Source organism: Musa acuminata, chromosome BXJ2-5 (genome assembly GCF_036884655.1).
Source record: "Musa acuminata AAA Group cultivar baxijiao chromosome BXJ2-5, Cavendish_Baxijiao_AAA, whole genome shotgun sequence".
Classification (NCBI taxonomy): domain Eukaryota; kingdom Viridiplantae; phylum Streptophyta; class Magnoliopsida; order Zingiberales; family Musaceae; genus Musa; species Musa acuminata.
Window position 1 is genome coordinate 48197900 of NC_088342.1, and position 19376 is coordinate 48217275.

Below are 19376 nucleotides of genomic sequence, written 5' to 3' on the forward strand. Positions count from 1 at the left end.
AAAAGAGTACATATCATGTCACATACCATCACTCATGTGATTGACTTATAGGACACCTATGACTAACATACTCATATTTTCTTTACAGTATAATCATTATGTGATGGCCCTACTCAATCATTATGTGATGGCCCTACTCAACTAAATATGAGATGTTGGCATCATTACTGTAACACCCCACTTAGTCCTACATCGGAAGTGGGCAATGACTATGATTAGCTTATATGGGCCTGATGAGTGTACTATGATAACTTTCGCTTAAGTATTTGGTCTATGATTGAAGGATCAAAATGAAGTTATTGGCTGCTTATCAGACTCGGGTCGTGACATTTGGTATCAACGTCGATCTAACATTTGGGTAGGATGAGAGGGCTCGAGTAGGAAAGAGCTATCCGTGGATGGAGTCATTGTATCTTGATCTGTTTCATCAATTCCTTCTTGATTTCTTTCATCGTTGTAAATGGATTCATTGATAATTGTTTTTTTTTAAGTTGTACATTAACCTTAGAAATGGTAATCATACATTGCAAGATATCTATATATATTTTTTCAATGAAAGATTTTATAAAATAATATGATTATGATTGACTTATATGGGCTCGAGCATATACGGAGAAATGCGAGAGTAGGCCCATTCGATCGACATAGTAAACTAGAGTCAACTCGGATACTCGACTCGGTACCACGATAAGACCCATCCGATTTGCCAGGCCTGATCTAAGGTTCTGCAATGTTACGGTCCAGATCGTGACAACCAGACTTGCTCCTCGCATACGAATCCGACGTTGGTTATCCAACATGGAGTGTGGCCGCTGGACTCGGCCGATGTCTTATCTGCTGGTGGGGGCCCAAATATTTCACCGAATCGGTTCCATCCTTCCCTCTCCTCGCAGCAGGAGCCGCAAATCACGTCTCTCGTGCGCGCAGCGCAACGCGTGATCGACGCAGATGACGCACTGAAGCGGTCGATAATCGATTGATGGTGCCTGCTGTGAAGTGTCTGGAATCCCTCGTCTTCTCCCCTCACTCTCCATCTCCTTATCTCATATCTCTCCCTCGCTCTCTTGCGAGACACCCATTTACAATTACAACAAAAATAGGAGGAATCAAACTAAGAAGAATAAGGCGTTGTTTAGGGCACATAAACACAGAACGAACCATGCCTTTCGGCGCTTCCATCCCTTCGCCTCCTCCTACGTAAGCTTTTCTCTCCTCTTTCGCTTAGCAATATTCCACTTATTAGTTCTGTCCTCTTTCAATTTTGCTGCTCTGAATTTTGTTTATCAATCCACGTACAGAAGAGCATTAGATTCTGAGGCTTTCGGCTTTTGACTCAGTATTGTGCTCCAATCCCTTTTAATCACCTCAGTTTGGTAGCATGAAAGGGGATTTCCAAACAATTTCAGTAACCTATGTTTTATTTAATTGGCTGCCCCGGTGAGCCATTGGAACCGTTGACAAGATGCATAATTCGAAAAAAAAAAAAAATTTGCAGACTACTAGGAAATTATTATCGACGTGTAAGTCAACCCGACATGGTCTAAACTTGAGGGCACAGGAGTGTCTGAGGTGGCTTCGAGATGGAAGTGTTGAGCTTCGGAGGCACCACTTGCACTAAGACCAAGGTCGGAGGAAATTTTCTAACCCAATCCCTCTAACGCTTAAGTTAACGATCGAGGTCTCTTAGTGGGTGTGGATTTTTCTTTTGGGAAGAGAGCTCCCCTGGTGTAACATCAGGGATTAGCTTTTATACCTGATCTTGGAGGAGACAATCTATAACCGCTCCAATGTCCCTCCTCTTGGCCTTTTTTTCACATGGGCGACAAGGGGGAGATAGTCCCGAATTGTCTGTCTTGGTTTTATGTCCACACGGGCAGATGGATGGAGGGTGACTTGGACCTTTTTCTTTCACGATGGCTTGCAAATGGTGATTAATTGTCGGACTGACTATTAGTATATTCCCTATCATTTATCTCCTCAAAGGTGCGCTTCGGGGCTCTTATGAGAGGGGTTTAAAGTGTAGCATTTAATTCATCCGATACGAGATCATTCGAGATCTCCTCTTATGGGTCGGGTTTTCCCGACAAATGCCTCGTGCGATGCTTCTCGACATTCGCGCCTTTGGTGGAGGCGGAGGTCGGGCCTCCTGACCTCCACATCTCAAGCAGAGGTGGGGGTCAAGCGGCTCGACCTCCACGCCTCGCCCGACCTCCGTGCGAGCATCCTAACCTCCATGTCTCGGGCGGAGGCAGGGGTCGGGTGTCCCGACCTCCACACCTCGCACGACGGTGGAGGTTTGGTTTCTCAACTCATGCGTCTCGAGCATATTTGGCTTATGCCTCCGTTATGATAGATTTTTTCTTACATGAGTCAGGTTTTTTCGGCTCACGCGTTTCAGTCACATTCAGTCTGTGCCTCTACCGTGGTAGATTTCTTCTCACGTGGGTTAGGTTTTTCCAACACACGTGTCTCGGGCACATTTGGCTCATGCCTCCGCCGTGGTGGATTTCTTCTCATATGGGTTTTACTGACTCATGCGTCTCTGGCACATTTGGACTGTGCCTCCGCTGTGGTGGATTTCTTCTCACGCGAGTTGAGTTTTCCCAAATCACACGTCTTGAGCACATTTGGCCTATGCCTCCGCCGTGACGGATTTCTTCTTACGCGGGTCGGGTTTTCCTAACTAACGCATATAGGGCACATTTGTCCTGTGCCTCCGCCGTGATGGGTGTTTTCTGACACGGGTCGGGTTTTCCCAACTCGTGTCTCGTGCACATTCGACATGTGCCTTCGTTGTGGCAAATTTGACTCATGTGTTTTCTCGACTCATGTGCCTTCGTTGTGGCAAATTTCTTCTCACACGGGTCGTGTTTTCCCGACTCATGTGTTTCGAGCACATTTGACTCGTGCCTCTACCGTCGCGGATTTCTTCTCATACGGGTCGGGTTTTTCCAACTCACTCGTCTCGGGCACATTTGGACTGTGCCTCCGTCATGGCAGATTTTTTCTCACGCAGGTCGGGTTTTCCCGACTCACGCGTCTCGGGCACATTTTAGCATGTGCCTCTGTTGAGGCAGATTTCTTCTCATGTGGGTCAAGTTTGCCCGACATATACGTCTCGGGCATATTTGGCCTGTGCCTCTGCCATAGTGGATTTCTTCTCACGCAGGTCGGGTTTTTTCGACTCACTCGTCTTGAGCACATTTGGCCTGTGCCTTCGCTATGGCAGATTTCTTCTCACGCAAGTCTGGTTTTTTCGACTCATGCGTCTCGTGCACATTCGGTTTGTGCCTCCGTCGTAGTGGGTTTCTAGTCCTTCCTCCGTCGTGATAGATTTTGAGTCCTTCTTTCGCTCTGGCGAGCTTCAAGTCCTTCCTCCACCATGGCAGATTTTGATTCCTCCTGCCTTGGTGAGCTTCAAGTCCTCCCTCTGCCCTGACGGATTTTTTTAACTTATTAGGTGCAAATAACTTGATATGATCTCATTTTTTAATTGCCACCACCAAAAACAAGATGTAATATCCCTAACTATTTATTTAGTTTTAGTTGCAAGTATAGAAATTTAGGACTTAGCAATTGCAATTGTTTACACTGCATTTATGCAAGTTTGCAGGTCGTTACTACGAGGTCTGAGAAGGATCAATATATGCAACCTTACATCTAAATACACAAAGAGGCTGTTCTAGTGACCTGAACCCATGTCGCTTCCCATTGAACCAAGGCTCACTCTCTAGGCTTGGAATTATCCTACACATGATATATCATTTCTATATTGAGGATGGAATTATCTAATGCATGATATATCACTTCTTTATTGAGAAAAATATAAAATATCTACATTCTACTATAAGTGTGATATTACCTCTTAAAGAACTATGAAAATTTATTAACCATTTCTTGAAAATGCTACTTGGAATTTGAAGTGCAAAATGTAAAATTGTAATATTGCTTTAGTGATCCTGGTATATGTTTGATTGCATATGACTTCTCAAGTTACATAAATCTTCAGATGGACTGTGTTATATGATATGGCATTGGGAATCAGATAAGCTAAATTCCTGAATGAAGGTTTTTAAGATATAATGATTCTATTGTCTTCTTATTGTTACATATCTTGGCCATCTCAGATATTTGGTTCATCACCTTGCTTGCTGGTTTCAAGTTTCAAACAAGTGCTGGATTCATAATGGACTCTCTGGGTTCGTTCCAGGTTAAGCACCTTCATTTTAAGTCACTCAAATGGTTTTTACATTTATAATCACATTGTATTCGAAGTAAATTATGCATATTTTACTCATTTAAAATTAAAACTAGTATGTTTTTTGTATTTACTCTGTAATCAGAATGAATTTTGCTATATTACATAATCAAAAGAATCACGCCTATATTACTACCTGTGCTAGCAGAGAAATATGTATCTTTATTAACAGTTGTTGTCAAACTATCTTTGGCTTTATATTGTTACTGTAATATGGTTAAAGTTCTGTGATTTGCTTCCTATGCAATTGTTAAACTATTGGTGACTTAGTGTGATGCTACCTTTGGGCCTTCACAACTCATGGCTTGGCATTGTAATTTTCTTCCCTTTTCATATTACAGTAGTTGTTTTCCTTTTCGTCCTTTTGTTCTTTATGGTTTGACTCCTAAAAGGGGGGATGTCTTTTTGTTCTTTGTATTTTCCCTTTTAATCCTTAACCCTTTTTGGATGACTTGGAAGGTGCATGATGATGCCTTGTTTAATGGCCTTTGATGCACTCCTCTAGTTCCCTACAGGATTTCCACTATGATGTATACTCTGAATTCATGCATATCTGAAGGGACCAAAGACATAAGGCAAGTCTTGGTTAAGTGGCAAGTTCCGGATGCTGGATGGTGTAAAATCAATATAGATGGATACTGGAGCCAAACTTTGGTGGTGGTGCTGGTTTTGTGGTTTGTTTAAGCTATGGTCGATGTATTATGACAGGCTGCAAATGTATACAGCAAGGGAAACGTTTGCTCTAGGAGTTAATTGCAATCAGAGAGGGCACTGAACAGGCCTTAGCTAATGGTTTATAAATAATTCTGATTGAATCAGATGTTATGGCTGTAGTCAAATTCTCAACAAAGAGTGTGATCCTCTCTATGACAACTCATAAATTTAGTAAGGGACTGTGAATGTTTTCTCAATCAATGTATGGATTTCAAAGTGCTTTGTGTTTAGGTAGGGCAACAAACCAATTAACTAGTTAGCCAATTTTGCTAAGAGATCAAAGTTTTTCTTTGGAAGGCAACTGGCCTTCCAATTTGCTTGTCTTACCTAGCTTTGATTCCCAGGGCTCCTTTTGTATCAAGTTAAACTTATATAATTTTCTTATTTTTTGGAAAAAGAAAAAGAGGGGTAATATGCACATAAGGGAGTGTTGGGAAAAGATTATATATAGAGTCCTAAATATGCGGAAGCGACAAACACTATAATATTCTTTTTTTCTCTTTATATGAATCAAATAAGATATAATTTAATATAAAATATATTGTTAATAATCTAATAGTGCAAGCCAATCCTATTAGTGATAGAATACTATGTAAATCACGAGACAAGATTTATGTGGAAAGGTCCTTCAACGTGAAGGAAAAAAATCACGAGCAAACTAGATCAATCTTCCACTATAAAATAATAGGACTATAATGTTACTCTCTCTAGAGTAACTAGAGGATATCAATATCATATGAAAACTAGACATTTAGATGAGTTTTACGAAACCAGGGGAAAAAACTGAACAGAAAAAGAAACCTTAAAGATCTACACCGATCAATTTAAACAGCATGGTGTCTAGATCAACATAAAAAAAATCATGATAATCGGAACCAATTTCACTAACCAATAATCAAATCTTTCTTCTTCCTAGATGAAAGCTCTTTTCTTTCCTATGACGGCCATCTTTTAGGTTTTTCTTATCTAACTCATATAAGATTAGGGTTAGGGTTTTTTAATTAACCCCCATGGGTCTCACCACTTAAGTCATGGGCAGGACCACCCAACTGGGAGATCAGCATAATTGTTGTTTCATAGCCTGACTAAACTGTATGAGTCGATACCACTAGTACTAGGAAACTAAATCCCACCAAGCTTTGAAATTCCATGGAAGCCATATTGTGAAACCAATTTGATTATTCTTTTAGGAAACTGGAAAGCCTGATACTTGTCCAGTTGAACTCATGATATGATTCTCAGTGTTACTGTGATTCTAAAAAAGAGAAATGATTTATCAAGGAAGAAAGTTTTGATTAGAGTATATGACCAAAAGCTTATGTCTGTGTTGTTTACTTCTTTGTCCTGACAAATTTATACAATCAATATTTTATCTATTGTGTTATTTGTTTAGTGTTTCTTGGTTTCTTAAACATTTTTATTAGCTATTTTTCCCTCATTCCACTTTCATGTTGTTTCTTGATCAGTCTTCTTTCTTGGTAACATTTTTTTTTTAATTTTCAAATCGAAGTCTCGAACCATTCTTCAAGATCTAAAGAAAGTTCAAGACTTAAAGGTCTGTAAATCAATGAAATTTAGTGTAATGGAGGCTTGTTTCTTTGTATATTGCGGTAACATGATGAACACCTTTGAATTGTTTCACACTTCAACTTTGATCCACATAATTCTTTTCTTGGCCCAGGAAGAGTAAAGCAAAATCCAATAGCAATTCTGTATAGGCATGATATACAATTCTAATTTGTTGTTTCTTTAGTATCATATCTTTGTTGCCATGTTAAATTTCAATATTAAAAGCATTTTACCTTTTTTTGGGCACTAGGAATCAATGATGCACATATTTGTTTTGCAGCAAAAAGAAGGGCAATGGTTCTGCCTTTGAGGGCTAGCTTTTGGGATTCCATTAAATCTGGGTAACTGAAAATGTACATTAACTTTTCATTCATAAGATCTATATATGTTTTTTGAGGATTCTCATCGTACTTGATGTTATATGCTAAATTTTCAATTCCTTTATTCTTCTCAAACTTTACTGGAATCAAATAAATTTTATTGCAATCTATAACTTGTTACTCATCTTCACTATGGTTTTATGTTTCAATTTGGGAAAATAGATTTTTGGATCAATTTGACTTGTATTTTTTTTTTACTTGCAATCTTAACAAGACATTCTTATATCAACAATATAGCCTCTTCATGTTTTACTAATCTTCTGGGAAATAATGAGGTTGTTTGCAGTCATGTTTGGTTGGCAAGTGAAAAATTACTGGCTAGGATAATTAATATTCTATTAATTGCTAGCTTATGATGTTTGGTGCTTCACTCTGTCTCCTTTTGAGGGGTTTTGAGTAATGCTGAAAGTTGTTTCAAAAAGATATATATTTAATTAAGGCAACTCTGGAGGGGTTCAACATTTATTCTTGTACAGAGCTAAATGTGCTTGTACATACCTAGTTAAATATTAGGGACATATGTCAACATTTGCAAACATGCATACATAAGTAGGCAACAACCACTGTATTGCTATATTTATTTATTTTTTATTGTTGGACTGTGAGGTATCACCTTCCTTGACATAGCAAATGATGTTGCATGTGAAATTCTGCTTCTTTGAACTTAGTGCATATTCAACTAACTCATATTTGATTATGCAGCTTCTTGAAGAATAACAACTCAACACAAGTTGTTGAGCCACCTTCAACTTTTATGGAAGAAGACCCCTTTCCACAAGATATAGTGCTTCTTGAAAAGACCCAACCTGACGGAACATTTGAGCAGATCATCTTTTCTTCAGCTGGAGACGTTGATGTATATGATGTGCAAGCTTTATGTGATAAGGTACTTAAAAAATATTGTCTCATTTTTATGTTCTAGACATAAACCCTTTTTAATTTTCTTTCATTTTTTTGTTTCTTATATACTGTATAAAGTATAAACTGTGTATTGCTTCTAATACCTAATATTGTGATTTTCCCTCTTGCTTTTTAAGCCATTGACTTTTTGTAGATAAACATAGTATAGCTATCATTTTATTTGATATTTGGAACTTCATAACGTATAAGAAATTCATTGATTTTCCAAGAAAAGACCCAAGTTTTGGGTTTTTCTCAGAAAACATCCTTCATTTTTCTCTTATCTTTCAAGACAATAAAAATACCCTTATTGATATCTAACAGCTAAACCCAGCTAAACTAAATCAGTCAAACATTCAATCGATGATAAACCAATCGGTTACAATGTTTTTAATTGGGTTAAAAGATATTTTTCTTATTGAACTAAAAACACTGAAACCCTATTCAAAACAATGCAATTCAGTCTTAATTAATTCAAATTCTCATAAATATTAAATATTAACTTTATTATATGTATTAAGGTTTCATGAAATATTTTATTTAGAGTTCTTAAGTGATTTTGAATGAAAATTAAGAATATTTTGACATATTTCAAAATAAAGGATGACAAATCCTTATTTTTTTATGGAACCTTAAATTTAGGTCTATAATTTTTGAAAAATATTATAATATTTATTTTATTTAGTAAAAAGAATTATATTCAAACAAATATTCTCATTAGAATTTTTGTCACTAAAATAAAACATTGTAACTCAAATAAAAAAACATTGTAACTCTATTTAATTAATTGAAATTTTCACTAACAATAAATATCAATTTTACAATATGTTTGGATGTATTATAAAAATATTAATATGAGAATTTCAATGATTTTGAATGAAAATTATGAAGATGTTAACATATTTCAAAATAAACCATGATAAGAATTATAAATTTCACTTTGTCTTAAATTTAGGTGTAAATATTTTTAAAATCCTATAATATTTATAATAATTTATTATGAAAGAATGAGAATAAAAAATAATGAGACAATACTAAGGGCAAAACTTGGTACAATGATAAGATTATGCCTTTGAAAGCAGGATTCGAGCCAAAAAACAACCTCTTGTATTGGATATTAGTTCTCCCCGGACCCCACATTGGTAGGAGCTTTGTGTATTGGATACGTCCTTATAAATCTATTCAAGATTTGAACCTAAAGATTGAAAACTAGGTTATTTTTGCCCAAACTTAGACAAAAAAAAATCTAAACTAGAAACACGAGGTGAGATATTATAGGTGGTGGATCAGATACACCAGGTCTTACCAAAGCTTTTAACAACTATCTTGGTTTGGCTATACTAACTAGTTATATTTCCTGTTCTTCCTATAATTTGATCTGACAGGTAGGATGGCCCCGAAGACCACTAACAAAAATAGCAGCATCTTTGAAAAATAGTTATCTGGTTGCTACACTTCATTTAATAAGTAGGTCTCCAGGCACAGGTACTTGCTGTTTTCAGAATCAACTTAGCTGATACCTTGTGCTTGTTTGTAGACTTACAACAACTTTATATTGTGATTTTTTCAATCAAATATTTCACAGAGGGGATTGATCAGAAGCAACTTATTGGCATGGCTCGTGCCACCTCTGACCACGCATTTAATGCGACAATATGGGATGTCCTTGTTGATCCTTCCTATCAGGTGAGGCACAATCATATATTTTCATTTTGTTAATACAAAACTGAAGATCTTGTCAAAATCTTCATATGCAGTTACATTGTTCGTTTCGGATGTATTTACCTAGGAAAATCCTTGTAATGTGCACAAAGCTTGTGAAACTTTGATGCTTTTTCAGGGGCAGGGTCTAGGTAAAGCACTTGTGGAGCAGCTAATCCGGGTGTTGCTGCAAAGAGATATTGGCAATATAACTTTATTTGCAGATAATAAAGGTACTAGTTAAAAGGTCACAAGTGGTATCTTTTGCGTACAGTTCATAAATTTATCAAGCTAGAAGTGTTGCAAAACTTCATCTTGGTTGATATCTATCATCATTCAGTTAGCTTCTACGAATGTGCATAAGTATGAAGGATTTCCTGTTTCCACCTGATGTGTGGCTATTTAGCTTCCAGATTCTGGGTATATTGACTTATAACATGTTAGTTTAAATAACAACTGCTGCAAGATTTAACTTTCCTGACTGCCAATATTATTTTGTCAAAAGAAATATAAAAAAGACGACCAATACTATTAAATTGTTTAACCATAATACATGAAAGAACTCAAATGTGAGGTCTCCTTGAAAAAATAGCTATTTTTAGGTTGTAACCATCAATGATTTTGGATCTTGTCTTGAGGTTTCTGATATCGTACTGTGTTCCTTTCATTTATAACCACATGCATGGCATTTTTTCAGGCATTTTGTTTATAATGCTACAAACTTTGAAATTCATTATGTTGTCATGCCGTTATTAACTGCAGTGGTGGATTTCTACAAGAATTTGGGATTTGAAGCTGATCCTGAAGGTATCAAGGGCATGTTCTGGTACCCAAGATATTAGTGATCCCGATGACTCCATGGTCTCTAAATGTGTTTTGGGTACTAGAAATTACATGGGCTGTCTGAAAGTAATGGTGCTATTACAATTATGTAAGTATATGAACGTTGTTTGAGTTAATTTTGCTATTTTAAAATTCATTCTCATGATGTCGGGTGAAGCTTCATTGTGTAGATTGCTAGAGATCTGTCTTTTTGACAGACATTCAGCATGGATGTTAATGTTCCCAAAAAAGATGTCTAAACGAGGTGGGAGTTATAGTTCCATTATGCCTTTTATCTTTCTTACACCCAAGTGGATAATCAGTTCTATTGTCCCAGTCCGAATATTTGCTAATTACATGTGAAGCGTCCTGAGAAATACTTGGGAGCAAGGTCCGCAATACCGTACCGTACCAGAGTTTCGACCTGGGCTCAGTACCGGTACGGTACGGTATACTACAGTGTTGCTACAGTGTCGGACCGGTAACATACGGTCCGCGTACCGGAAGCCTGTCGGACCGGTACGTACCGCCCGTACCGGGCGGTACGGTCCGGTACTACAGACCATGCTTGGGAGTACTAATAGATTTAATGTTTTAGGTTTGCTATAGTGATTACTTAAGCCTTATAAAACTGGTGACTTCCATGTATGTCTTGCTATTTTTCATGGCTTTTGATGCTGTGCATCATTACACTCATGCAAGCGGTCCTAATGTTATTTGTTTCCTTAAGAACGTTCTTTAGATTATTTTGTTTTAGATGGATGGAATTTACTGAAAAGCCAAACATGAAAATCCGTACGAGTGTTGATGTTACTCTTGAACTTTCATTGTTGACTTCCATAAACAAATAGCATATGAGTCTTGCATTATTAGCTGGATGGATTGTGCAGCAAAAGATTTCATTGCAGCTTTTCTTTTGTAATTATTGCTTAGTGCGTTGCATCTGTGCGTATGACCTTCGGCGGGTCCTGCATCGTGCATTGGCTGATGTTTTTTTTTTTTTCCAGTGCGAGTGTTCTTCGAGATGTGATCCATTAGTGCTGGAAGGATTGATTACGTTAAACAAGCTGCGGGTCTCTCATTTTTTGAAAAAAAGAAATTGCTATTCGATATCTTTAATTCCAATGGGTCAAGGTGGAAAGGAAAAGAAAAGTCTTAGGCTGCAAGGTTGTTTAGAAATATTTTTAAAATAAAATTATAAATGATAAAAAAGGAGATTATAAATAATAATAATAATAATAATAATAATTGATTTTTGTGGTGGGACTGCACTATTATTTAATTTATTTACTCCAAAATTTGATTGTTATCACCCCAAAAATATTTCATGCAACTGATATGCGGAGACTATCTAATATCTATCAGTCCATCCATCACACAAGTCTATGAGAGATTAATCAGTTCGAGAATGCAAGTAACCTAAAGAGTTGAAAACTCGGGATGGTAAATATGATGCGAAGCTGCTGGCAAAATATCCGATTTTTATCAATTCGCCGACGAAATAGATTTAGGTCAACCTAAAAGTGACACCGATATTATTCTTTTTGTTTTTTTTTTTTACTTTATTCTCTTCTCCTCCCATCACCAATCACCAAGAGGAAGCGAAACAAAAGGAAAATAAACAAAAAGCACTCGAGGACAATGTCCACAACAACCGGTGACAATGGTGGGAAGGTGGGGAGTGGGGGAGGCGGTCTCCTGTGAGAGGATTCAAAACAAACCATGTAGAAAATTATGAGAAACATTATCGTATTTTGACCTCTCTTTAAAGGCGGTACCAACCATCAGTCATGCCACATGGATTTGATATAAAATCTTTATGTTTTCTCGGACAAGAATGGAAATGCCACTGTAAACTACCTCCCTCAATCCAAGGTCTTGCTGACAGTTGAACTACGGAATAATTCCAGTCCGAGTTTTTACTTCAGGAAGCAACAAAGCAGCAAATTGGACCTTTTTGCAACAAACGATGTGTTTCAGAAAGGGCTCTCGCAGGAGAAAACAAATAAGAAACTATTCCAACTTCACCAAGTCAAAAAAGGAAGCAAATTTCCTTCCTTCTGTCCGCTGTATATATTTTTGCTATATAAATATAGGAAGATCATTTCTTGCAGCCAATAGCCATTCATTACCTCCCCACTGATGTTACCAACAATTTATGGTCACCAGAAGCAGTTAGAGATAAGCTGAGGCAAAAGTTGGTCCATGCACGTTTTTCTCGCCCCCTACATAAAGCATGCCAATAAGAACAAGTTAAATAGCAAGAGTTGTTGAAGATAACTTTCTACCTCATACATTCTCCGGCTGAATTCTATTTACAATGGCATGGGACTCGAGCAGGAGGAACCAAAAGTTGCATTCTACCAGCAGGTTGGATTGCTTGATTGTTGGTCAGGAATCCCGTGGCAGTTCGTGTATACATCATCGTAGTAGACCCAAGGCAATCCTCTCCAAATCCGCATGCCTTAAAAAACAAGCTGCAAAAATTGCACACTAACATTGCAGCTGGCTTTTTCCCAAGCCATACATAACATAATTGCTAGCACATTACCATACAATCAAGAGTGAAAACAACCAAATGGGAAGGCTTGCCTGTAATAGTGCATCAGAAAAAAGCTACAAGTATATCCCAATTCTTTAATGTACAAACTAATGTTGCTCAGTTACTGATCAAGGTACCAGAAACCATAATGTTAGGAAAAGAAGCACAGACAAATATGATAGCTTGATTAGGCTATTATGTAAAAATTATAATAGTTGATATAATACAAGATTTTAGAGAAGTTGATGATCCAGTTCACCAAGTTGGCTGATATTACACATAAGCATATGAACATCAATTAGTGATTAAGGAGACACATCAATTGCTCTGCATTCATAAAGCACAACAAACCAAAAATGATTTGATAAAGAAATTCTAAACATGAAAGAATATTTTGCTTGGCAGGAAAAGAAACTTTAGTGGCTTTATTAATGTGGTAAATAAGAAAATCCATCAGAAGAATCATTTTTTTATATATTTGTATATGCTCTTGATCTGTTTCTTAAGCTACCTTTGCTGTCCTGAATATGCAAATGATAGCATTTTGATTTGACGTACAAACGGCCACTAAAAGAAAAGAAAGCAAACCACTCAAGTGCCTACAGATACATTCTCAATCTGTTCGCCCTATCAAATAAAAAATCACCCATAATAACAAGCCAAGATAATTACAGAAAGTACTGCAATAAAATAAAAAGGAACAAGAAGAGATGGTTGCCAAAGTTTTATTTTTTGTCTGCCAATACCGAATGCTCTAGATACATTGCTCCTAAACTAATTTAAAACAACATCTGTTAAAATGTTTGTAGCACCAAATCAGCAGTCTATAGTGAAGAGCCAGACCAGGACCAGTTATATGCCATTCAGCTTTAAGCTAGACAGATGTCTAGAATATGCCATTCTATTTAATAATCTCTCTTTTGATAGCTGACAAAATAATGTGTCACTCATTAGGCAAAAGGCAAGTGCTACTCTAGCTCCTAAAGTTAAGATTATCAGAAGCACATTTCTCATCGATTTGAGAAAGATGCTGAGGACTAAAATGCAAACAAGGATTATTTTGTATACCACTCCCAGTATGTTCCTGGTCAGAACATGTACTGGTGGTATGACACAATCCACGTGTTGATTGGCATGAGCCAACCACATTGCCAAAAGGGTACTGCTACACCCTTGGCCCCATATAAATACTTGAACACAGGATCATATGTCTCAGTTCAGCAATCATTTGAGTGTAGATATTTTGCAAATATGAATATTTACTCCTAAAGAACGGTTATAAAATGATATTACACAAAGTTGCAAGAAGAAGATGACTATATATTTTTGTTTTGTGCACTAGTTCAACAAGAATCCTTTGATGCACAAGAACTAGTTAGTCCGAGGATAACCAACTTCTAGTTAGCTGTACTAGCATACACTACAAGTATTTCATGGTACAAACAAGGTTAATTACTTCACACAAATGTCCACCTCTCTTATCCACAAGTTGTTTCAGAAAACATCTTTCATTGGCAATATATATGAACTTCCATAATTTCCCCTCACTATTTCGAAAGTGATAACCTGTGCTACTAACCTTTGAATCAAGGATTTAAGTCTAGCCTATGCTGATAAAACAGGCAATTTTTTGTGGACATGCTTCCAGAAACAAGACCCTTAGCACTGGGTTCAGTGTTGATGAGCAATAAAAGCATTTCTTGTGTCCATGAGTTTTAATCCTAACTGGTTTGAGTAGACCTGAACTGAGTCGAATTAAATAAACCAACCACTGTTCCGTTGTACAAGCACTCTCTTATCTCCCATTCTGAAACTGAGATGCAATCAAGACTTCCAACGGGAGATATAGCATCTCCATGTAATTGCAGCACTCTGACACTACCCATTGAACACTAAACAAAGCACGAATGATCTGCCTGAAAGGAGCTTCTGTCAACCATCAGAAAGTGGTATGTGATATTTTCCTGTTCTCCTGATAAAGAGAGAAACAACTCAACAAGAACGCACAAATTTTTTATTTCCTATTTAGTGACCCTGTTATGTTCAGGTGAGCAGAATACAGAAAAGCTATCATCCAATGTAAATAAATTTTAACAGCCTATCAGGATCCGCTACTCAAGTGATACTTAGTATCTTGCTGTTTAAACATTAGGCATACACAATGCTTATCTAATGGTGGTGTGACGAGCCATCTTATCAATATCATCATTTGTATACCATGCAATGTAATTTATAGAACCTAAAATTGTCCAAGAGAGATCCGACAAACTTATAATTCATGGAATTCATCAAAGCATTACAAAAGGATGGCCTCAAGTCATATATGAAATTCTCTTTTCTCTCTAGAAGACATGTCTGCAGTATAGTAATAATAGTAAAAAACTCCATATCATTTGTAATTCTAACAGAATTAGTAATTCTGTTAGAATTCGTAATTCTAACAGAATTAGAAACCAAGAACAAAACATAGAATTAGTAATTCTAACAGAAAAATATTTGTTGGAAAGTCTTTTTTTTTCCATAAGTGAAATTTTAATTAAGAATATTTGTTGGAAAGTTTATCAGGATAGTGACACAACAAAAAAGAATAGATGTATTCTTAATACTGATCAAGCATTTGCAGCAACAATTGAAGAAAGACTATTTCATCCATCGGATTATGTAACTCTCCCACCCTCCAACAGAAGAAACTATCATGTTTGATCTTGAGCAGGATGAAACTACAAAGTATAAAGAAACATAATGGATGTACCTCTCATTTTCTGAACACAAGGCTGAGATATCATATATGCCTCTACCAGTAATAATCCTGTAGATAAACAATTTCAAAATTATAAAAAAACAGTATGGACTAGTAGATAGGCAAATAATGTTAGGATGATTCAATTATTACAAGCAACTAAAGCTTTCAATATCATGTGAGATCTGAGACTTCCCATATTGTGACAGGAAAAGTAAAAGTGTGTAAGTTTCTGTTGTCAAATGGCGGTCAAACTATAAATGTGTAAGTTTCTATCAATAGTTTCTATTGTCAAATTATAAGTGTGTAAGTTTCTATTATCAAAATATAAGTGTGACAACAAAACTTTAGGGCATGCAATAAACATTCAAAAAGCTGTTCACAGATTCAGAACCTAAAGCAATGATTTTGATGACTTACACGCTGTTGAATATGGTTATATCTGAAATTGAACAATAACAGAGTTGTCTGGAATCCATGCTATTAGTTGCCGAAGTGGGATATAAGTCATACAAAGAATTCCAAATGCTGAAGCAAGTTACACTTCAAACAGCATTTACAAGTTTAGAATTTAGATATTCCTACCTTGTGATTCGTTCAACTATCTTTCGTCCGATACCCCGCCCCTGTAAAGAAGGGACAACCTGAAAGGAACTTAATGTAAATGACATGAATATTTGCAATAGTGTAATAGTCTAGATGGTACCATATAATAATGTGATACAAGGTCTGGAACTCAATTAACTAAGCTGTTGATTGATCATTCAAACAATGGGAGCAAGAATCCTTTTAAAATAATATATCTGCTAAAGCCATTAAAACATCCATACAAACATTATTGAAATGATCATTGGTACTTCTAGTTGGTCTTTTCACCGAATGAAATTCACTTCCTTATAAAGTGAAAGATTTCACGCTAAGAATTGGAAGTTTAAATTAGTTGGGCTCGTTCTTATTAGCTAAGTCCTTTGGGAATAATGATAACCCAACTAATAATTTATCATGGTATTGGAGTAAGTCGTCAGTTTGAATGTTAGCTTTGCCCCATTTTACAGTACCTAGTGTTAAACTCATTGGCAAATGAGTCTTTGTGCAAAACTTGTTGGTATTTGGTTTGCAAAGTTATCTTGGCTAGTCCACATTGTTAAGCCCCAAATTTCCTCATCTGATGTGCAAAATTTGTTGGTATGTGCACCGTGGGTACATTAGAGGTTAGATATAAGTTGGGACCTTTCCTATCAACTTAAGATTTTGATAGACCTGCAACCTTAAGGGAGCCAAAAGAAACTTCTTCACGGAATTACTTTTCATTTTTAACATGGCTTAGAAATTTTCTTATTTTTGTGTTGTACAGTTCCTTATCTAGGGTAACCTATGACGTTCCATGAGATTGGAAATGCAAATATGGTAGTAAGATTAGAATGCATTTGATATAGTAATTCTTCAAATAAAATATCTCTACATATCCACATTATATAACAAATGATGAAGCAAGTACAAAACTAGTTCGGATCTTGCTAAGTAAAAGATGAAGATAAAGAGCTAGTATAAAACAAGAAACACAACACTAACAAAAAGGGTTTATGTACGAATTCTATGGAAGGTTATTATGTCTTTCGTCAAGATATGAATTATGCAACTGAACAAATTAAAAAAAAAAACATGAACCCGCTTCAATTAGTGTTGTGATAGCTTAGACATTTTCATTGAGGTTTTAACATGATTGTTATAATGCAGAACAAGAAGATGGCATTTCCTTGTACAATCAAACACCTAGATGCCTAAATATGTTTCACTTGAGAGAGAACATGTTTTCATCCTGTACAATTGTCACCGGCAACAAAATTGCAAACGAAGACATTTGATTTGGTTAAATTCTAAAGAATAATACTCATCCGATGTGATTGCAAAAAATGACGGCTTGCTAATAACGTTCGGAGCAACATAGTGAAATAAGCGGTCAGACAACTACAAATAGTTGCATTTTTCTTTAAAAGTTGTATTTTTTTGAACCCTTATATCTCGTGAACAAAAGCAAACACTTGATCGACCTTACCACGACATCGTGAATGGAAGCTGTCAATCCACCGTCCGAAACTGCTCGACCGAAGCCCACCAACCGTCGGTCCCGCTCTGCAGGCATGACCCTGTCGAACAATTTCTCGAAGGTAAAAGGGGAGACGTCATAGCGGCCTTCGCCGCAGCCGTCCTCAGCCAAGAATTTCGATCGGCAGAAGACAGAGACAACAACGGAACTGTGGTGGAGGGCCACGCGGAGCTTCTCCGGATCGGCAGACTCGGCTCGGCCGTCCGGGGTGAGGGCCGGGAAGCGGTGGCAAGAGTGGTTGGCGGCGGCGAGGAGGTCCCGTAGCTGGAAGGGATCGACGTGGGATGGGTTGGCGGAGATGGTGATGGGTGGAGGGGGTTTCCTTGCTTTCGGCTGGGGATTAAGACTGGGATTTAAGGAATAGCTGAAGGGGAAACAGGCGGAGGCGGAGGCGGAGGCGGAGGCGGAAACTCTACTGGGGAGGGTAGCGCAGGTGACGGCCATTTAATAATTTTTAGAATGCAGGTGGATAAAAGGGCAAAGAATTCCAACAACTTATATTGCTAGACAACAACGTGCCGTGCCTATTTGCACCGATGTCTGAATAATTCCTTTAGTTGGTCGTTTGATGATCCAGGGATTGGAAACTTCACACCCGATTTCTTTTCCACCCCCTCCCCCACCCCCCAAAAAAAAATTAAAATTAAAATTAAAATCTCTGCTCTGCATCGGAGGTAACAACAAAATTACACGACTCAGGAGGAAAAATTGTCACAAAAAAATGGGACCTGGATGTCCTAGTTTTTTATCGGAACATATGGAGGAATGATCCCACACACAGTAAGATATGTGTTTCCAACAGTTAGATATCGAATTTACATATGAAGTAACCTCAGAGTTTTAGATTAATATACCTTCCAACAGTCAGATATATTTTTCATTAATCCTAGCTCACCTTCGAATGCCTTAATTAATCATCACATAAATTTTATCTATACCTAATGTGTTTCTTGCATTAACTTATCCATCTTATATATTGTCTCTATAAACCTTTCGGACTCTTCTTAGTGGTGCATCATCATCAGTTATATCTCCAATAATATCATGATATAGATGTTTATAACCATCGTAAACTTGTTCATGACTTTCAAAAGGCTTATATTGTTTGTTTGTAAACAATAGTTTTCAAGCCTTCGACGAATCTATTTATTCGATTCAAAAATTCCAGTGACGCAAAGCACCTTCCTCAGGAAACTGATTTCGGTGACTGCCGAAAATACAAAGCTTCAACAGTACAGCTGCATCTTCTTGCTTCCGGAGGCAATCAAGATATGCAATCATATCTTATATTTGAATGAGACAATTTTTCTTACTTGATATTTAGGGGGAAAATGTCTTCCACCAATATGATGGTTGATTATTATGCTTCCAAGTGATGAATTGTCAGGACAGAAAAAGGTGCTACAGGATCCTGGTGCTCCAAGTGGAAAGCTCAGTAATGAAGGAAGCTATGAGTGTGCGGTACTCAGCATTATATATATATATATATATATATATATATATATATATATATATATATATATATATATATATATATATATATATATATATATATATATAAATAATTCAATTGCTTAAGAAGCCACTATGCTGACAGACATAAGTAAAATGATAACAACATGAAAGTATCTCTTCTAGGCCCA

General features: G+C 36.8%; 2 protein-coding genes across 9 annotated transcripts; one reads left to right on the forward strand and one right to left on the reverse strand.

Annotated features, from left to right (window-relative positions):
* The first annotated feature begins 885 nt into the window (after positions 1-885).
* On the forward strand, positions 886-10625 carry LOC135585694 (histone acetyltransferase TAP1-like). 3 transcript variants are annotated; one of them, XR_671771.3, is made up of 9 exons: positions 886-1197; positions 4128-4210; positions 6822-6882; positions 7624-7807; positions 9207-9306; positions 9407-9507; positions 9662-9755; positions 10285-10453; positions 10523-10625. XR_671771.3 is itself a non-coding variant. In XM_065110305.1 (8 exons), the coding sequence occupies exons 1-8, from the start codon at positions 980-982 to the stop codon at positions 10362-10364; spliced, it is 921 nt and encodes a 306-aa protein (XP_064966377.1). In that variant the 5' UTR covers positions 886-979; the 3' UTR covers positions 10365-10625. The 3 variants fall into 3 exon arrangements, 1 of the variants encoding a protein (XP_064966377.1); XR_010487247.1 differs by having other exon boundaries at positions 10536-10625; XM_065110305.1 differs by having other exon boundaries at positions 10285-10625.
* Positions 10626-12276: 1651 nt separating this feature from the next.
* Positions 12277-18289, reverse strand: LOC103986055 (GCN5-related N-acetyltransferase 3, chloroplastic). Of its 6 annotated transcripts, none has more exons than XM_065110306.1 (5): positions 17683-18287; positions 16212-16252; positions 15639-15695; positions 12633-12821; positions 12277-12569 (listed from the first exon to the last, which is right to left on the reverse strand). In XM_065110306.1, the coding sequence occupies exons 1-4, from the start codon at positions 18175-18177 to the stop codon at positions 12656-12658; spliced, it is 759 nt and encodes a 252-aa protein (XP_064966378.1). In that variant the 5' UTR covers positions 18178-18287; the 3' UTR covers positions 12277-12569; positions 12633-12655. The 6 variants fall into 6 exon arrangements, with proteins under 6 accessions (XP_064966378.1, XP_018681976.2, XP_018681975.2 ...); XM_018826431.2 differs by having other exon boundaries at positions 12709-12821; positions 16212-16270; positions 17683-18276; XM_018826430.2 differs by having other exon boundaries at positions 12640-12821; positions 16212-16270; positions 17683-18275.
* Between the last annotated feature and the right edge of the window lie 1087 nt (positions 18290-19376).